Source organism: Triturus cristatus, chromosome 5_2, assembly GCF_964204655.1.
Source record: "Triturus cristatus chromosome 5_2, aTriCri1.1, whole genome shotgun sequence".
NCBI lineage: Eukaryota > Metazoa > Chordata > Amphibia > Caudata > Salamandridae > Triturus > Triturus cristatus.
The window spans coordinates 21,832,727-21,852,422 of NC_140588.1; the positions used below are offsets into that span (position 1 = coordinate 21,832,727).

The 19,696-nt window shown below is 49.8% G+C and overlaps 1 protein-coding gene across 1 annotated transcript in view; it reads left to right on the plus strand.

The window, feature by feature from the left end:
- Window positions 1–19,696, plus strand: part of ICE1 (interactor of little elongation complex ELL subunit 1) — a 591,393-nt gene that overhangs the window by 311,638 nt on the left and 260,059 nt on the right. Inside the window, exon 12 of the mRNA XM_085606774.1 lies at window positions 13,652–14,028. Within this exon, the coding sequence (XP_085462900.1) occupies window positions 13,652–14,028 (377 nt within the window). The remainder of the gene's footprint in view (window positions 1–13,651; window positions 14,029–19,696) is intronic.

The window sequence follows — 19,696 nt, forward strand, 5'->3', positions numbered from 1 at the left end:
TTCTGACTCCCCTCCCCGGTCGCGCGACTCGGCTGAGAGTTCGGGTGGCACCACCCGCGTGGCTCCATCGGAGCCACAGGAGTCACGTCCGACCCCATACCCTCCGGTCCCTGGGTCTGACGCGACTCCGGCGGAGATCAGAGACTTCCTCGTGGCCATGATGAGTCTGGCTCTGCCGTCGACGCCTGCCGGCGTGCCTTCGGGCCCCGCAGGCTCGACTGGGAGGCCTAGCGAGCCGGCGGCTCCGGCCTCGGCGCCGTCGTCTACTTCAGTCCCGACGCCGCACGTCCCCGTGGGATCCAGGCCTGGATCCCGGTCGACGCTGGGCGAACTTACAACCCCTCCGCCTGTGTTGACCCCTTCGGTGCCGCCCCTGGCGCCGTCTTCGGACGACGTCTTCCCCAGGTTTAGTCCCGGTCCGGGCCCAGCGTCGGAGTGGCGCTGCCCAGCGCCGGATACGGGGCCGATGGATGACAGGTTCATCTTCCGCCCGGCTCCGACCATTCCACTGGTCTACCAGGAGTCGGATGACGGGGACGACTGGGAGGGGTCTGAGAACCCTCTGTCACAGCAGTGCCAGTTATCTCAGGACTGGGCAGAAGGGCTGGGGGATGCCAGTGGTCTTGACACCTCCCCTGACACTGGCTTCATCTCTCCTCCCTCCGTGGCTACGGAGGAGGGTGCTACCTATTCTGTGGTGCTGCGCAAAGCGGCCGAAGCCCTCGGGCTGGAGCTCCCTGCTGTGGCCGTGAGGACTAATCTCCTCACTGAAGTGCTTCAACCGCCAGTAAGCTCCTCAGAGCCTCTGCTGCAGTTCAATGAAGCACTGACGGACGTTCTGATGGGCACCTGGTCCAAGCCCTCCACAGTCCCTCCTGTGGACCGGAACGTGACCCGGCGCCACCGCCCCGGGCAACCCCAGCTTTCTGTCGGTGCACCCCACGCCCGAGAGCCTGGTTATCCAGGCCTCTACCTCCCAGACCGCCTTCCCGTCCGCTCCCCCGGATCGGGAATCCAAATGGTTGGAACAGTTTGGGAAGAAACTGTTCTCCTCCCTTAGTTTGGGGTTGTGGTCTATCAACACCGCGTGCCTTTTGGACTGTAACACCCACTCCTTGTGGGATACGGTGGCTGACGTGCTGCCCCAATGTCCGGAGGAGGCCCGGACACGGCTTGCCCAGGCTCTTGCCGAGGGGCGGGATGCGGTACGGTATTCAATCTGATGTGGGCTGGACACAACGGACTCGCTAGGCAGTGCAATTGCGACCACGGTGGCGATTTGTCACCACGCCTTGCTGAGATCCACGAATTTCTCCGGGGATTTCCAGAGCACCCTCCTGGACATGCCCTTCGATGGCCGTCGCCTTTTTGGCGACAAAGCGGATAGTGCGCTGGAACGCTTTAAGGACTCCACGGCTACGGCCAAGTCTTTGGGCCTCTCGGCCCGCGCCCGTAAACGTACGCTTTTCGCCCCTTTTGTGGCCAAGGAAGGGGCGCCCCCTCACGTCCGTCTAGCCACAGGCCGCAGAACCAAACTCAATGCAGTCGCGGACGTGGATTCCGGCGAGGCGGAGCAGGGGGACAGAGAGCCGGTCCGCCAACATCTGCCCCAGCAGCATCCGCCTCAAAGCCCTCCTAGTCCGAGCTTTCAGGCCCATTCCATGCCAGTGGGAGGCAGAGTTCACCATCACCTGCTCCACTGGCGTACCATCTCATCGGACAGGTGGGTGCTTCAAATCGTCCGAAGGGGCTACTCCCTCCCCTTCGAGGCAACCCCTCCAGCCATGCCACCGCATGTCGGGGGATCGCTTGCAACTTATGCAGGAGGAAGTTACGGCTCTCTTGGCCAAGGGGGCCATCGAGCGCGTTCCTGGCCCAGAAGTAGGTCGGGGTTGTTACTCCCACTACTTTCTGGTTCCCAAGAAGGTCAAAGGGGACCTACGCCCTATCTTGGACCACAGGAGCGTCAACCCTTCCTCCGGAAGGAGAAGTTCAAGATGCTCACCTTAGCTCAGGTTCTGACTGCCCTAGACCCTGGAGACTGGATGGTAGCGTTGAACTTGCAGGGCGCTTATTTCCACATCCCCGTCCTGCCGGCCCACCGGCGTTACCTGCGGTTCACAGTAGACCACGAGCACTTTCAGTTTACCGTGCTCCCCTTCGGCCTCACCAGTGCTCCTCGGGTGTTCACGAAAGTGATGGCGGTGGTCGCAGTTCATCTTCGCAGATTAGGGGTTCCAGTCTTCCCCATATCTCGACGACTGGTTGTTAAAGGCGGGCTCGCCCCAGGCAGTCGTCTCCCACCTCCAGACTACGGCCGACCTCCTGCATTTGCTGGGGTTTTACAACAATGTGCCGAAGTCGCATCTGAGTCCCTCCCAGAAGCTCCTTTTCATCGGAGCGGTTCTGGACTCGGCGCAGTACCGGGCCTATCCTCCGGAACAGCGGTTTCGGGATATTCAGTCTCTGATTCCGATCTTTCGGCCTTTATCCCGGGTTTCGGTCAGGTTGGTGCTGCAGCTCCTGGGTCTGATGGCCTCCTGCATCCTGCTGGTACATCACGCCAGGTGGCGGATGTGGGCTCTGCAGTGGGACCTGAAGTTTCAGTGGGCCCAGCATCAGAGCAACCTGTCCGACCATGTCTTGATCTCAGAGGGCACTGCAAGACAGTTGCAGTGGTGGCTCACGGACCGCGATTGGGTCAGTGGCAGATCCCTCTCCCTACCCCAACCGGAGCACGTAGTGGTGATGGATGCGTCCCTCCTGGGATGGGGGGGGGGGCACATGGGAGAGGCAGAGATCAGAGGCCTCTGGTCTCCGGCAGAGTCCTGGCTCCATATCAACCTATTGAAGCTGCAGGCGATCCGACTTGCACTGAAGGCATTCCTTCCCTCTGGTCGGGGGAGTGTAGTGCAGGTGTTCACGGACAACACCACCGCCATGTGGTATTGCAACAAACAGGGCGGGGTGGGGTCGTGGACCCTTTGTCAGGAGGCTCCGCGTCTCTGGACATGGCTGGAACATCAGGGCATCACCCTGGTGGTTCAACACCTTGCGGGCTCTCTGAACGCCAGAGCGGAAGAACTCAGCCGCCGGTGCATGATGGATCACGAATGGCGTCTGAACTCGGACGTTGTGCAAGGACTCTTTCGGCAGTGGGGAGAGCCTTGGTTAGATCTATTCGCCACCGAAGAGAACGCACAATGTCATCAGTTCTGCGCGTTGGAATTTCCAAGGTGGCACTCGCTCGGAGACGCTTTTCGTCGCGAGTGGAGTTGCGGTCTGTTGTACGCCTTTCCACCTATACCACTTCTGCCCAGAGTGCTGAAGAAGATCAGGCGCGACCGGGCCCAAGTCATCCTTGTGGCTCCGGATTGGGCATGAAGATACTGGTATCCGAACTACTCAGTCTATCGATCGATCCCCTGATTCGACTGCCTCTTCAGGAGGACCTTCTGTCGCAGCAGCAGGGGATAGTCCTCCACCCGAACCTGTCCAGCCTCCACCTCCATGCGTGGAGATTAAGCGGCGACAGTTGATGCCATTTGACTTGCCTCCTGAAGTCTGTGATGTCATTCTGGCAGCCAGGCGTCCATCCACAAAATCGGTATACGCCTGCCGGTGGAACAAATTTGTGGCATGGTGCACAGCAAAGGCTGTGGATCCCCTTTCCACCTCTCTTTCTGAGGTTCTCCTCTTTCTTCTTTCCCTGGCCCAGCAGGGCTCTGCTCTGGGTACCCTTAAGGTATATCTTTCAGCTATTTCTGCTTTCTTACGGCTTCCTGATCAGCCTTCTCTTTTCAAATCCCCTGTTGTTTCTCGATTCTTTAAGGGCATTACTCACGTTTCCTCCTGTCCCTTTCGTAATGCCTCAGTGGGATTTGAATCTAGTATTGACCTATCTGATGTGCGCTCCCTTTGCGCCACTTCATAATTGTCCCCTTCGTCTTCTGACTCTTAAGACTGCTTTCCTGGTTGCCATCACCTCTGCTAGAAGGGTGAGTGAGCTCCAGGCTCTCTCTTCTAAGCCTCCTTTCTTTTCCGTCCATCCGGACAAAGTTGTTCTCAGGACACGTCCTTCCTTTCTTCCTAAGGTGGTAACTGCCTTTCACATCGGACAGTCTGTTACACTTCCCACCTTCTTTCCGCCTCCGCATCCCTTGAAAGAGGAAGAGAGGCTCCACCGTCTGGACCCAAAACGGGCGCTGTCCTTCTTTCTGGACCGCACCAAACAGTTCCGGGTGGATGGCTACATGGGCGCTAAGAAGGGGCAGGCGGTGCACAAGCGAACCATCTCTCGGTGGTTCGTTTTGTGTATCAAGGCCTGTTATTCCTTAGCTAAAAAGGAACCTCCTGTAGGGCTGAGGGCCCATTCCACTCGGGCCACAGCGGCGACCACTGCTCTGGGCCGGGGAGTCCCCTTGCAGGACATTTGTCCGGCAGCAACGTGGGTCTCGCTACACACGTTTGCCAAACACTATTGCCTGGACAGCCAAGTCCAGAGAGACGGCTTCTTTGGCCGTTCTGTTCTCCAGGACTTTCTGGTGTGATCTTGGTTCGCAGTCCACCACCGGGGTTGGTTTTGCTGGGGTATCTATTCTAAGGTGACGAATCTAACTAACGTGTTTCTTTCAGATGAACAAGTTACTTACCTTCGGTAACGATATATCTGTAAAAAACATTAGTTAGTTAGATTCCTCACCGCCCCACACATCTTCCCCGTTCTGCGAACTAATATCTACGGTTAAGGTCATTCCTTTCAGGGCCCTAGATTCTTAGCACCAGTATCGGTCTCTTGCATGGCTCTGCGTTCCTGGCGTGGAAAGCCATGTACAAGAACTGACGTCAGCGCGCGAGGGCGGCGTCTAAGTACTTCGACGCCATCCCGGCGATCACGACACCGACGATGGACGCGGAGCCGCAGACGATGCCTAGCGACGCGCAAGGGTAATGCTGACGAAACATCTTTCCGGATCCAGCCTGATGCCTGGGGATATTCTAAGGTGAGGAATCTAACTAACTAATGTTTCTTACAGATATATCGTTACCGAAGGTAAGTAACTTGCTTAAGTCCCTTTAGAATTTTAGAAAATAGAAACTCTCTATAGTCAAGGGTAGAGTAGTTAGAACGTTTTTGTTAGAATATCTCACATTAAGAACCCAGCTATTAGTGAAGATTTCCAAGATGGCATACAGGACATGGTGGAGGAGCTTGACCTCACCCCTTACCTTCACCTGTCTTTTCAGAAGTTAAGGTCCTTATGCAGAATTGAAAACATAGCCATGGGCCCACATCCAACCAAACAAAAGCTCCAGGAGCTGTTGGCCGAGTATGCTAAGGCCCACCCTTCTGAGAATGGTGATGACCAACCAGAAGGGGAAGGAAGTGAGGAGGATGGAGATGGGTACCCACCTCCCCCACTTTCTAGGGAAGAGAGGGTCCCTGTTACCTTGCTTCCAAGAGTTAACCTCTGGGGACCTAGAGGCCACACAGGTGGTTCAGGTCCTGGTGAGGACATTGAGGGCAGCCTTAATGAGGAGGACAGCCTTTTAGCAAGGCTGGCCAAAAGAGTGGATCTAGAGTCCAGACTCCTGGCTCTGGAAAAAGAAAGAAAGGAGATGGGTTTAGCACACATCAATGGTGGCAGCAATGCAAATAATAAGGACAAAGAACAATCTTATGATCCTAAAATTCCCAAAGGGATTGTCTCTAAATTTGAGGAGGGTGGTGACATCACTAAATGGTTCATAGCCTTTGAGAGGGCTTGTGACATGAGAAAGGTGAAGAAACCTCTCTGGTGGGCAGTCTTGTGGGAACTGTTCTCTGGTAACTGCAGAGACAGACTCCTGACCCTCCCTGGGCAAGAGGCAGGGTCCTATGACTTCATGAAGAGAACTCTGATTGAGGGATTTGGACTCACCACTGAGGAATACAGAATTAGATTCAGGGGGGGCTCACAAAACCAGTCCTGGATTGATTTTGTAGAGTACTCAGTAAAGACACTAGATGTTTGGTTAACTGGACACAATGTGCCTGACTTTACTGGACGTTAAGGTTTGTTTATGAAGGAACATATTTTAAGTAATTGCATGAATGAAAAGTTAAATCAGCATGTAGTATACCTAGGTCTAATTTCTCCCCAAGAATTGTGAAAGAAGGCAGACCCCTGGGTCAAGGCTAGGGTAACTAAGACAACCACTGGGGGTGACCAAAAGAAAGGGGTTACACAACCTCCCTAGGGGAAAGGTGGTGAGAATCCCCAAAATAAAGTCGGAGTCTGTTCCAAAGGGCTCCAAAAACCTGCACAGGGGGGTGGTTCCCAAACTACTCCCTATACTCCACAGCCCTATAGAAGGGAAGACCTTTGATCCTGCAAAGGCCTGGTGTAACAACTGTAAGAGGTTGGGACACTTTACTGGAGACAAGGCTTGCCCTAGCAAGAAGGCCCCTAGTCCTTTAGCTACAGCTACTCCTGGTGTAGCCAGTCTCCAGATGGGATCAATAGTGTGCCCAGAGCAAATCAGGTTGCACACTGAAGCAGTTCTAGTTTCAGAGGGGGGAGTTGAGTTTGCCACTCAATCTGTGTGGCCTCCCAACTTAAAGAAATACTTACAGTTCCCTTGGATTAAGGGAACTAGGATAGAGGCTCTGTGGGATACAGGTTCCAGTGTCACTATGGTGAAAGACACACTGGTTTCCCCTGAGCAATATTTGAATGGGCGTACTTACCCAGTCACCAATGCAGACAGTGTTACCACTAGTCATGCAATGGCTATGGTGACATTAGACGGGGGGGGGGGGGAGTTACTCGCCTGAAACAGGCAGTGGTCTCTCCAAAGCTACCAGCTGCATGTCTACTTGGCATTGACCTGGACTGAGGTTGAACTAAAAACCCATGCAGCAATGCTGGATATCCCTGAATTGGTGTGTGTAAAAACAAGAGCACAGAGCAAAAGGCAGGGTGAAAAAGTGTTGGAGCCTGAAAGTATGGCCTAACCTACCAAGAGAAAAGGTAAGAAGACTGGGGAACCAGCTTCTGTTCAGCAAAAGGATCAGGACCCCTCTCCTCAGGGAGAGGACTTGGACACCCAAGAGGGAACTGAGCCCATGGAGCTTGACCCTTACCAGGTTGAACTCTTGGGCCCAGGGGGACCCTCTAGGGAAGAGCTGTGCCAGGGGCAGCAAGACTGTCCCACTCTTGAAAAACTTTAGCTCATGACATCCCCCTAGCTGTACATCTGGGCCAAACCAAAACTTGGGAAAGGCTAGTTAGACACTTTTACGGGCCCCAGATGCACCAAAAGGTGAAGGAGTTTGTCAGCTCCTGTGTTACCTGTCAAGCCAGTGGCAAGACAGGTGGCCACCCAAACGCCCCCTTGATACCACTGCCTGTGGTGGGGGTTCCCTTTGAGAGGGTAGGTGTGGACATAGGGGGTCCGCTTGAACCTCCCACAGCTCCAGGGAACAAATTCATACTAGTGGTAGTGGATCAGGCCACTAGGTACCCTGAAGCAATTCCACTTAGAACTACTACAGCTCCTGCTGTAGCCAAGGCCCTCATTGGTGTCTTCACTAGGGTAGGGTTGCTTGCTTTTCGCTTACAGAGAAGTGCCACAGAAGGGTGTAGGGTTTTCCCCCTTTGATCTTCTGTTTCTCCATCCTGTGAGGGGACCACTCTGTCTTGTAAAAGAGGGTTGGGAGAAACCTCTTTAAGAACCCAAACAAGATATTGTGGACTATGTGCTTGGCCTAAGGTCCAGAATGGCTGAGTACATGGAAAAAACATCCAAAAATCTTGAGACCAGCCAGGAGCTTCAGAAGCACTGGTATGACCAAAAAGCTGCAATGGTTGAATTACAACGTGGGAAAAGGTGTGGTTGTTGGAGCCAGTGGCACCAAGGGCACTCCAGGACAGATGGAGTGGCCCTTACCCTCTCCTAGAGAAAAGTCACCTAGTTAGTTGACCTGGGCCACAAGCAGGACACCCACAAGGGTTATCCATGTGAACCTCCTAAAGCTCTATAGTGACAGGGCTGACATCACCATGCTGATGGTGACTGATGAGGAACAGGAAGCAGAGAGTGAACCTCTCCCTGACCTCCTCTCCTACAGCCCTAAAGATGGGTCAGTAGATGGAGTTGTCTTTTCAGATACCCTCTCTGCCCAACAGCAGACTGACTGCAAGCAAGTCTTGCAGCAGTATGCTAAGCTCTTTTCTCTTTTCTGGTCTGACAAACTGGTGTACCCATGATGTGGAAACTGGTGACAGTGCACCTGTCAAAAACAAAATCTATCGACAGTGCGACTAAGTCAAGGAAAGCATCAGAGCTGAAGTCAGCAAGATGCTGGAGTTGGGGGGTTATTGAACCCTCTGAGAGCCCCTGGGCTAGCCCAGTGGATCCTGTCCCCAAACCTCACCCACAAGGTGGAAAGAGAGAAATTAGGTTTTGTGTGGATTATAGAGGGCTCAACTCTGTCACCAAGACAGATGCTCATCCTATCCTAAGAGAAGATAAATTTATAGATAAGTTGGGTACAGCCAATTTCTTAAGTACCTTTGACTTAACTGCAGGGTACTGGCAGATTGGCATGGCCCCAGGAGCAAAAGAGAAAACCGCATGCTCCACACCTGATGGGCAGTATCAGTTCACTGTTATGTCCTTTGGTTTAAAGAATGCCTCTGCCACCTTCCAGAGGTTGCTGAATTAAGTCTTTGCTGGGTTGGAGTCCTTTAGTGCAGTTTATCTTGATGATATTGCAGTCTTTAGTTCCACCTGGCAGGTTCACCTGATCCACCTTGGGAAGGTTTTAAAGGCCCTGCAAACTGCAGGCCTAACTATCAAGGCATCCAAATGCCAGATAGGGCAGAGCACTGTGGTGTACTTGGACCACCTTGCTGGTGGAAGCCAGGTACAGCCCTTACAGCCAATACCCAGGCCATCCAGGACTGGGCAGCTCCAACTACCCATACCCAAGTCAGGGCATTGCTTGACAGGGTACTACAGGAGGTGAGTGAAGGGATATGGGTCCATTGTGACTCACCTCCAAGAAGATGCCCAAAAAGGTTACCTGGGCAGTTAGTTGCCAAAAGGCTTTGGACACCCTGAAAGAAACAATGTGCTCAGCACCAATTCTGAAGGCTCCAGATTATGCCAAGCAGTTCATAGTGCAGACTGATGCCTCTGAGCTAGGGATAGGAGTGGTCCTATCCCAGATCAATGATGAAGGCCAAGAGTAACCTGTGGCCTTTATAAGCAGAAGGCTTCTCCCCAGGGAGCAGCGTTGGAGTGCCATTGAGAGGGAGGCCTTTGCTGTGGTTTGGTCCCTGAAGAAGTTGAGACAATACTTGTTTGGTACTCACTTCCTAGTTCAAACTGATCAGACGTCTCAGATGGCTAATGCAAATGAAAGGGGAAAATTCTAAACTGTTGAGGTGGTCCATCTCCCTACAGGGAATGGACTCTGAAGTGGAACACAGACCCGGGACTGCCCATGCCAATGCAGATGGACTTTGCAGGTTCTTCCACTTAGACAATGAAGACTCTCAAGGTTAGTCTTATCATCTTTCGTTTGTGGGGGGGGGGGGTTGTGTGAGAAAGTGCCCTCTTTCTTGCATGGTATGCCCCAACGTTTTGCTGAATTGCTGATGTTCTTTGACTGAGTGTGCCCTGGGCTCCTGCTAATCCGGTACCCAGGGGCCTATGTTGTTTCCCTAAAACTGCATTGAAGCCTAAACCCAATTGGCATCTCTGGCCACATGTCAGCCCCTGGTAAATGGTACCACAGGTGCCCAGGGCACTGTGACCAGAGAAGGCCTCTCAGGGTTGCAGCACTTAGTGTGCCACCCTTAGAGGCCCTGTACCCTGACACTCACACACTGCCTTTGCAGGCTGCTTGTGTTGGTGCAGAACAAAGTGAAGAGTCGACATGGCACACATCCCTGTGTGCCATGCCCTCAAACCACTTCCCTGGCAAACATCAGTCACCCCTCTAGCTGGGTGCCCTATGCCAGTGGTGAGGGTAGAGGTGCATGAGCCCTGTACCCCTACGGAGCCCAAGTTCATTCCTGGGCACTGTAAGTGCAGTGCTGCCATTAAGAGTATATGGTGCTTGGAGTTTGTCATTACGAACTCCACAACACCATAATTGCTGCACTGAAGAATGGGAAGTTTGGTATCAAACTTCTCAGCACATTAAACCCACACTGATGCCAGTGTGGGATTCAATGTAAAATGACAACAGAGGGCATCTTAGAGATGCCCCCTGAAACGCGACCAACTACTAGTGACCTGACTGAGTGGCTGCCTACGCTGCCACTACCAGACATGTTTCTGGACCCCTGGGTTGAGATCTCCTGCTCTCGGGGGCCTGAAACAATGCACATCCTGGGACGAGGTGCCAAGCCTCCTCGCACAGGATGGGCAGGGTTCACGGAAGAGAAGCTTCAAAGGCATGCCGCCTTTGTGAGCCTCTCCAGACCATTTGCTGCTTTCGGCAACTGGTCCCACCCCCCCCCCCCACTTTGGGCGGGAGAACCGGCGGGAAAAACAAGTGAGGAAGAGAGGTGTGCCCACTTCTGCCAACTCCACCCCTCAGGTGGGGGAGGCGAGGTGAAGCACAACCTCGAGTCCCCCCCATCTTGAGAATGGGGGAACTCAGCCAGCCAGAGACAGGCTCCTGCCCCCCTCTACACTGGAGAGTGGCAGAATCCCACCCCAGGGAAGGGACCCCCCTGGTCCCTGCCCTTTACCTACCTGTAACGCCCCTAAATTTAGTATTTACGGGGCACCCTGAACCTTCTTTCCTCGGATCCAGAAACGACAAGAAAAGAAGATAAGAAGGACCAAAAAGCCGTGCAGAGCTAACAAGAGGACGACACCCACTGACTTGGCCCCAGCCCGACAGGCCTCTCTCCCCTCAAACCTGCTCCTGCGAAATCCCGGTGTGTCCTGCAGCCTGCAACCTCAAAAACCCCGGGGAACCTGCCTGCCTTCACCTCAAAGACTGAATCTCCTGAACACCGGGCTTGTTCAAACTGCAGCTTCTGGTGCCAACCAGAGACCGTGGATCCAGCCCACTCTGCACCCGCCGAACCCTTCCCGAGCTCGAGTAGAAAAACACCATGAGGAGGTCACCCCGGCGATCCTGACCCGAGACCCGGCGACCCCTGACCTGCCTCCAGACGACGCCTGCAGTCTCAATCCAGAGGATCCCCCCCACCGCGACCAGAGCGGGTAAGAAAATCCGATGTCCCAAGGCACCCCTGCACCCGACGCCCCATGGCCTTGTGTGCCCAAACCGACGTTGCCTAACCAACCCACGATATCCCAACTTTCCCCTCGAAGGGATGGTCGCACCCAGAAGATTCTCGTCCCCTGCAATGTTTCTTTGTACAGGAGGTTCCCCATTGGAAACAGGGCACCCGACCTGAAAACAGCACCCTGCACCCGGCCGCCCTGGTGCCGCTGAAGGTGCAACACCAGTGCATCACTGACCCTGGGAGACCCCCTGAGTCTGACTCCAGAACCTTAACTCCCACAGTCGTTTACTTACCTGTGAACCGTTAACCTGTTTTCCTTCCATAGGATAACATTGACACTTTTTCTCCAAAAAGTTTCCAAGTGTGGAGTTTTGAAATCTAAAAATATTCTTTCAAAATAACCAAAACGTGTTTACTTATCTGTTTGCAGGAAATGTCCCAGTGCTGAATCTAGGTATCCAGCCCTGAGTTAGAAAAGAAACGTGAAAAGTAACTTACCTGCAATTTACTGTAGAAGCCCATTCATTTAAAGGTACTGCTCCAAAAAGTTTCCAAGTGTGGAGTTTTGAAAATTGAAAATATTCTTTAAAAATCATGCGAATAACCAAAACGTAATTGCTTACCTGTTTCCAGGAAATATCACAGTGCTGAATCTAGATATCCAGCACTGAGTAAGAAAAGTAACGTAAAAAGTAACTTAACTGTAATTTATTGAAAAAGCCTATTCATTTCAATGTACTGCATTTGCTAAGTGTTGCATACTACTGCTCCCCTGTAAATCAAACAAAGTACAATTTCTATTGCATTTTCAAACTGTTCTATATCAAGTGCCTTATTACTGAAAAGTATTTAATGCTTACCTGTATCAGGCATGCTTGGTTCTAAAAATAAACAGTATATTTTTATACAACAACAATTGGCCTAGAGTTCATTTCTTGAGTGTGTGAATTCATTTGTTGACTGAGTGTGTGCATCAAATGCTTAACACTGTCCTCTGATACTGCCTTACTGCTCCACCAAGCTACCACTATTAGAGAGTATGGTTCTATCTAACTTTAACCTTTACCTACCTCTGGGGACACTTGGACTCTATACACACTATACCTCATTTTGGTGTAGTATAGATGTAAAGCCAGTTTCTTACAAATGGCAATTGTATTGGATGCTGAAGTGGCCCGAGAGCTATTGCTGCTACTGTTTACCACAATCATTGTGTCTGTTACTCACTGAATTCAGCAGCATTGAGAAAGTAGAAGTGCTGTTTAGGGGCTTGTACTTCACTGACCTGGAGACATTAGAATCAGGCTTGGATTGGGTTTTTTATAAAAAGGAGCTCTTTATGGGCACTGTCGTTTTTTCCTGGTCTATTCTCCAGAAAGAAACCAGCTTTTAAAATGCTATCTAGAATTGTAGTTGAAAGAGCAAACCAAGACAGTTTGCAGCTTTCAGACGGCTTTCTTCAAAGATTATATCCAGAAACAAATATTATTCATTTGTTGGTCTCTATGTATTTGGCACATGGTTAATGCCGCTTTAATGTGCATTTTGTAGCAAGAAAGGTGGTTTCTGCCCAACATCATGATTGACAATTCCTTCTACCCAATGCCAGTCTTTCCCACAACTACAATCACCTTGATGACCAGTATATTACCAACAATGATGCCTTCTCCCAGATAACTCTGTGGACAGGGATTCTAAATTTATCTCATGTCGATATGTTTCATAAATGTATAGTTGTAGCGTAAGTAGCACTTTAGATCCCAGTACTTCTCATTACCTCCTCAGGAGGAAATATCCTGTTAAAGCCTAATGTCTTTTCAAGGCAAACACTGTTTTTTAATTTTTCTTTAAGGAACCCTTCACAAATATTCCAAATATGCGTATCATGCTCATTAGTTCTAAATAATCGTTTCAAGGTAGGGCTGCTCCTGAAAGGAGTCCTTACCTCTTTAGGCGTCAGGATTTTGTCAGCCTTCTTTATGCAGTTTTTTTGTCTGTAATAGTACAGGAACTTAAGAAGAATGAAGCAGTTGTACGAATTCCCGAGAGGCACCCCTTAAAAGCTAACAGTAAAACATCTAGAAATAGTTTCCCTAATGCAGATTGGGCGGCACTGGAAAGAAGTGAAAAATATGATTTCACAGAAGTAAGAATGACAATGTATTTGCCGTGTTGAATCCTAGACATTGCTGCTGTTAGGAGTCATAGTGACTCGGAATTGTCAGTGTACATTGTTTATATTTATCCCAGTTTATTCACTGTGCAGAAATGTATTTCAGACCTAGCCAGTGCAATGTTTGGAAAACATAATACAGAAATCAAATGCAGTTATGAAAATAATTTTAAAAAACTCACAGAACTGGTGATGTTCCTTGCAACTGCTTTTACAGAACAAGCTCCAAAGAAGCGCCGAAGATCCAGGAAGTCTTCAGATTACATTTTGCCACCTAGCCACAGCAGTTTATTGGAAACATCGGAGATGCATCCTTCTGAGAGACTAAGTGGAAAGGACAATGAATATGAAGAAACCTCTCATAATGAGAAAAATAAAAGCTTTGAAGATCATGCACAGGATGGTGACAGTGCTTTTTATGAGGACAAAGCCACTGACACTTCTGTACAGAAAGACTTTGCATGCAGCAGTTTACATTGTTCAGATGAGGATGATGATGATGAACTTGGTGAAAAATTGCGTTTTGTTCTAAATTGGGCCAGACCCTTACCACCTCTTCTGTCTCCAGTACAGTTGTCACCTTCACGTACACAGGTATGGTTTACATTTGATTACACTCGTACTTCCTAGTTTCTCAAGATTATTGCAACTCTCCTCAGAAGGCAATTGCCAAAGCTAGAAATAGTAGGTAACCTAAACAAAATATGAGGTTAACTAAATGGAAACTTAGGAAATTAAATCTAGATACTAATAATTGTATTAATACCCTTAGTAATGCTCTAATCAAAGCTACTATTCCTGCCTTTATCTATGACTGTACTATTAACTCACTGAGAAGATTTGTTTTTCAAGTTGAGAAAAGGAAAATAATACTTCACTGTCAGGCCTTTATACATTAGTTTAACTTCATTTTTTTTTTTGTTGAGAATTCCTCAGTCTTTCTAAGTAGCGTTGACCTGATAAGTTTTTATTTGTGGACTATCATTTTCGCCCCCCAAAAATACGTCTTTAGTATTGGATTTTTCACAGATTTACATGTGTTAATCATTCACCGTCGTTGAAATGGTAGTCCCACTGTAAAACTTAAAAGCTGTATCATGGTAAAAATAGCCTAGAAATAGCTAGAGAATATTCACTTTAGCAACTTATTGCGATCATTTAAAAAGAGCTTAACTCCAGCAATTCAGGCTGCAGCACTCTTTGGAACGCTCATCTTAGAGGCTTCCTTCCCCTCAGATTTTCTACTGTGCGTCATGTGGAGGGAGTCTTCCCTGAGCCTTGCTCATTTGAACTATACGTCTTGTCTGCTGGTCAGTCTTTGCGGTGTTAGTCCTGAAACAAGCCTTGGTTGCTGCAAGCGGTCTGGTACCCGGGTCTGGGTGAAACGGACATTGCGTTCGGTGCCTGCAGGTTGCAGGGAAGTGGCTCCTCCATTTCAACGGAGATGCTGGCTAGTTGGCAAAGTGCTGGCAGCCTTCTGAGACATTTGGAGGATGCACAGCTGCAGGACAAGTTGTGTTGTTGCAATTGTCAGGACAGGAGCAGACAGGCAGGCAGGGTAGGTTTGGCTCCATAGTTAGTCCACAGTTCTCGCTTCTTCGGGTCTTCTTAGTCCTTCTTCTTTTTTTAGTCAGGTGAATCTGAGTTTTTGGTGCCAGGGACCAACCTAAATAATGAATTTAAGGGCGTTAAGGGGAGTGAAGGGTAGAAGCCAATAGGCAACTCACCCTTGGGGTCACTACACCTCCTACATCACCACTTTCGTGGAGCACATCAGGCAGCCCACATTAGGGGAGTGACTACCCTTGTGGTACAACACGCCTTCTTGCATAGCTAATTTCCCACCTGTACTGGTGCCAATGGTCCTTAGGGCTGGGGGTGGCATCTTCCAGGTCTGAGGGAAGCTGGGGTCGCATATCAAATGTGACCGGGGCTTTGAAGCACCTGGCCTTGATATGCTAATTAACTAGCCATACTGATAGAGGAGATGTGAACGCATTTCTCTGGAGCAGGCGTCGTTTCAGGCCTCAGAGAGCGAGGGCTCTCTGTGGTGGCAGGCTGGACAGTAGCAGTTGGCCAGCACACTAAGAGGCCGGTAGGTTTTATGGGAAGGACTTTTAAGGTGCCCGCTGGGTTTATGTTTTAATAAATCCACTATTGTCATCAGTATGGATTTAGCAATACAAGGTGGCTGATACTAAACACATTAGGTTTCAGTAAAGCAATCATGTACCTGGGGAACGCAGATTGACCAGTGCCCAGTACATATACTTAAGATGACTATCTAGTAATTGAACTAGACAGCACAGGGGCATATCTGCTCATGCAGATATGTCTTCACATGTAATATACTTCACTCTGCCTTAGGACTTAAAGGCCTGCTGTTGGGGTAACTTACATATATTGCATGCAGTGTCTGTGGGCATGGCACACAAGCTGTGTGCCATGTCGTGTTTTCACATTTGTTTGCACCATTTCACACAGCCTGTAATGGCAGTGTGCATGAGTTTGGTGGTGGCTCCTTCAGGGTGGCACAATACATGCTGCTGCCCTTAGTTGACCCTCTTTAGTAACCATGCCCTATGTACCAGGGGTACCATTCACTAGGGACGTACAGAGGTGCTAAATGCCAATTGGGGTACAATTGAACAGTTACCTTGTTTTAGAAAAATAGCACTGGCACAGAGTACCTGGTTAGCAGGAACTCAGTGCACTTCAGTCAAAATTGCCTCAGATACCATGCGAAAAGTGTGTGGGGGGGGGGGTGACCATGTCAAAAAGGGGCACTTTCCTTCACCGGTTCCTCATCTGCGAACAATGAATCAATGGCAAATACTTAACTCGGATAAAAAATCCTTACACTTATCAGCTTGACTCCTGTACAATCAAAATTACATCAAATACCTGCCAAAACGTGGGGGGGTTACCATGTCGAAAAGGGGCACTTTTCTACGAATTAATAGAAATGATGAAGCATTAGATTTCTTAGATTCCTGAATACACATCGCCAAGTAAAGTCTCACAACTACCAGAACATCATCTTCTATACGAAGATGATTCTGATGATGATGGGCCATTCGCTGTAGCACGTAGTCCATCTGAATTACATGTTAAATACTAGTCGGATGATGAATAGAATGACTTATGGTGAGGAATATTTTGCTTCACAACTAGAAACTCGATAGTCGGATGATTAGCAATCCTATTCACAAATTCAACAATACCAAGAAGATATGTTATATGTGCCAAAGGCGTTAGTTACCGACTTGAGACATATGCTTACAGATTATTGGAGAGGTTTCCGGACACTTAACAATAAGTTCACTTAAACAAGCATCCGTACATGTTCTCTCCCCTCAAGGGATTCCGTCAGCTCCGCAGACACCACATAATCTACTTTCTCAAGCACACACACTCTGCAACCTAAAGTGATTCCAGCAGAGGATAATATGTCCACAGATGAAGACCGAGAAGGAGGAGAAGTAACAGAAGGACAGGATGTCACTGCTTAATATGCTAACTATTTAATTCCAATTCAATCACCTCCGGTGCCATAATTGATAAAGGGGACTTTCACAACCTTTGAGATAGCAGCAAAAATGTTTGATTTTCCAATAGGTACAAAACTTTCAGACTGTTTCCTCTTTGACTTTAAGGAAACTTCTCTCCAAACGGTTAGAGCAATCCGAATACTTTCTTTATACATGGGAAGAAGAAATTAAAATAATGAAAAATTCAGCAATGATCACAGCAGTCTTGCCGCAATTGGACAAGAAATACAAAGCACTGAATGATTTGCCAACGCCTGATTCAGTGGATTCAGTGGTTACACAGGCAGCTCAGCGTTGATAAAATATCCATCATCACCAATCTCAGCACCACTGTAAAGAGAGGGCAGACATGTGGATAATATCGGAAAACGTTTTTCTTCTATGTCAGCATGTAGAGTTAGAGCAGCTAATTCATTTGCAATACTTAGTCTTTAGGAACAACAAATGTTGTCAGATATTGGCCCTTACATTGACCATCTACGAGAGGACATGAGAATAGAGGCTAAGGAAATACTTCAAGAAGGAAAACAAATGTCGTCAGAAATTATAGACTGTGCTATGGATATTGCATCTATTGATTTCAGGCAACTAGCGGGAGGCTGTGTTATGAAGACCAGGGCTGCTAAAGGCAACTTCTTTAAAGCTGAAACCATCTCCCATACAATGCTGAGACTCGTTTTGGAAAACATGTTGATGCTGCATTACAAGCAATAAAATGAGATACATGATTCTACAAGATCTTTTAGTTCATTGCAATATAAAAAGTTGCCTTTTCGTGGATCAAGAGGAAGAGGGCAATTTTCTTACAGGGGAAGTTATCAGCCATATAGATATCAAATGCACCAACAAATGTGACCGCAGTACCTACAGAGACAGCCTCAGAGACTAAAGTGAGGCCCTCAAGGTAAAGACTCAAGAAGACAGTGACTGTATGAAAGCTCTGTTGCACAACAGTTTACCTCATCATTGCTTGGAGGGCAAATTTCACATTAACTAACTGTGAGAAGCTGGCTTGGTGTATGATGCACACTTATGTAAGTGAGCACCTTGCACCAATCCAGACAACCCTTATGGTGATTTTAGTGGTCTTAGACAACCTGAGAAAGCTCTTTAAGTGGTAGCTGTGGAAAGCAGCCTTCAGGGTTAGTCCAGAACGAGTGTAAAGCAGCTTGTTTACCAGAACATAATGTTATAGGTATAGATTAAGTGAATTATCAGATGTGCTAGAATGCCACTGTTGGGCTACCTGAGAATAGAGATAGCCGCGGCACACCGATCTGGACTGTGCGTAGTCTACGGGACGAGTGCTACGAACGGTGCACAGCACCTCCCGACATCCACGCGGCTCATTCATGCATCTGCTGCGTTCATCGGCCTGCGGCCTCTGTTCTCCCGATCAGCCTGCGGAGAGAATACACGCCGACCTATGAACCGCTGTCAGAAATAGACCTCGCTGCACAGAAGAATCAGCGCCGCCAGCAGAGGAAGAAACTGTGTGGCACATCCTCAATAATCGTAGGACGTTACATTTCACAATCAGGCATGTCAGGACGTGGCGGGGACATACGTTAAAATAAGGAGTACTCGACCCGCTATGGCCGTAACTGTGGCAGATACTCAGCCCTCCTCACAGAGGGAGCTGCCAGCAAAAGTCAAGGCAAAGCAACTGAGGGGCACAGTGGTAAAGGGAAGGAAAAAGTGCAGAAAGTGGACAAATCTGAGACAATTAAAAAAGCTCCACAGAAAAACCCCCGGGATTTGGCGGACTGTCAGCTACTATTTACCAATATCTTCGGTCCAGCAGGGGCAGTATTACGAAGGGCTCTGGAACAGTATTAGGGGGGTGATGAGAAAACCCCTGCTGGTACGTCATCTACACCTGTGGTGGAACCCGGACCTTACTGCCAGTCAAACTATGCCATAGAACTGGCTCTACTTGTGGAAGAGACTGTTCATAGAAGCCCCATGCGAGTCCCCTAGAAGGAAGAGAAAATACTTAGACCGCCAGGAAATAACGAAAAACAAGAGCCGCTAGGGGGGTTTCGATGCTCGAAACGATGTAGTTCACACCCCGCCAATTCCGGGGACGTGGCTTGCCCAGCTAAGATGGCGGTCGCTCCTGGACCCCTCCGCCATCCGACTGGAATCCGCTGGTCCCCGGAGTCATCCAGCCTTTCATCCTCTTGCTGACGCCTTGCTGCACTCCTGGCTGAAGTCCTGGCCCTTGGGGGCCTGGTGATCTGGTGTTCTCGCGCTTCTCGGCCTGCCTGCCGGGTGCCCTTCTCGAAGATGGCGGCCTCCTCGCCTTGCTGCTGAGACCCTGCGGCCCTTGGACCGAGCTGTAATGACACGCTTCTAGCCTCGCTGTGAGTGGAGGCGACCTGCCCGGGCCGCGGTGATGGGTGGGGGCGTCTGGGCTCCCCCGGTGTGGTGCCCGCTGTGTCCTCAGCACCCCGCCCAGCTGGGTTCCTGTCCCTGCGGCCGTTGCCGCTGATTGCTGCTCGCTGGTGCCGAGCTGCTCTGTCGTGCCCTGGGGCTGGAGCTGCTGCTTGCGTCGGCCGCAGCGCCTGAACCTATGCCCCTGGCTCCCCCGCGGCGTTGCCGTGGTGCCGGCTGTCATCCTCTGGCAGCGGGAGTCCTGAGGTGGTGGTGTTGGAGGGCCGCCTGACATTTACAGAGTCCCGCAATTGGAGGTTCGATTTCTGCCGGGC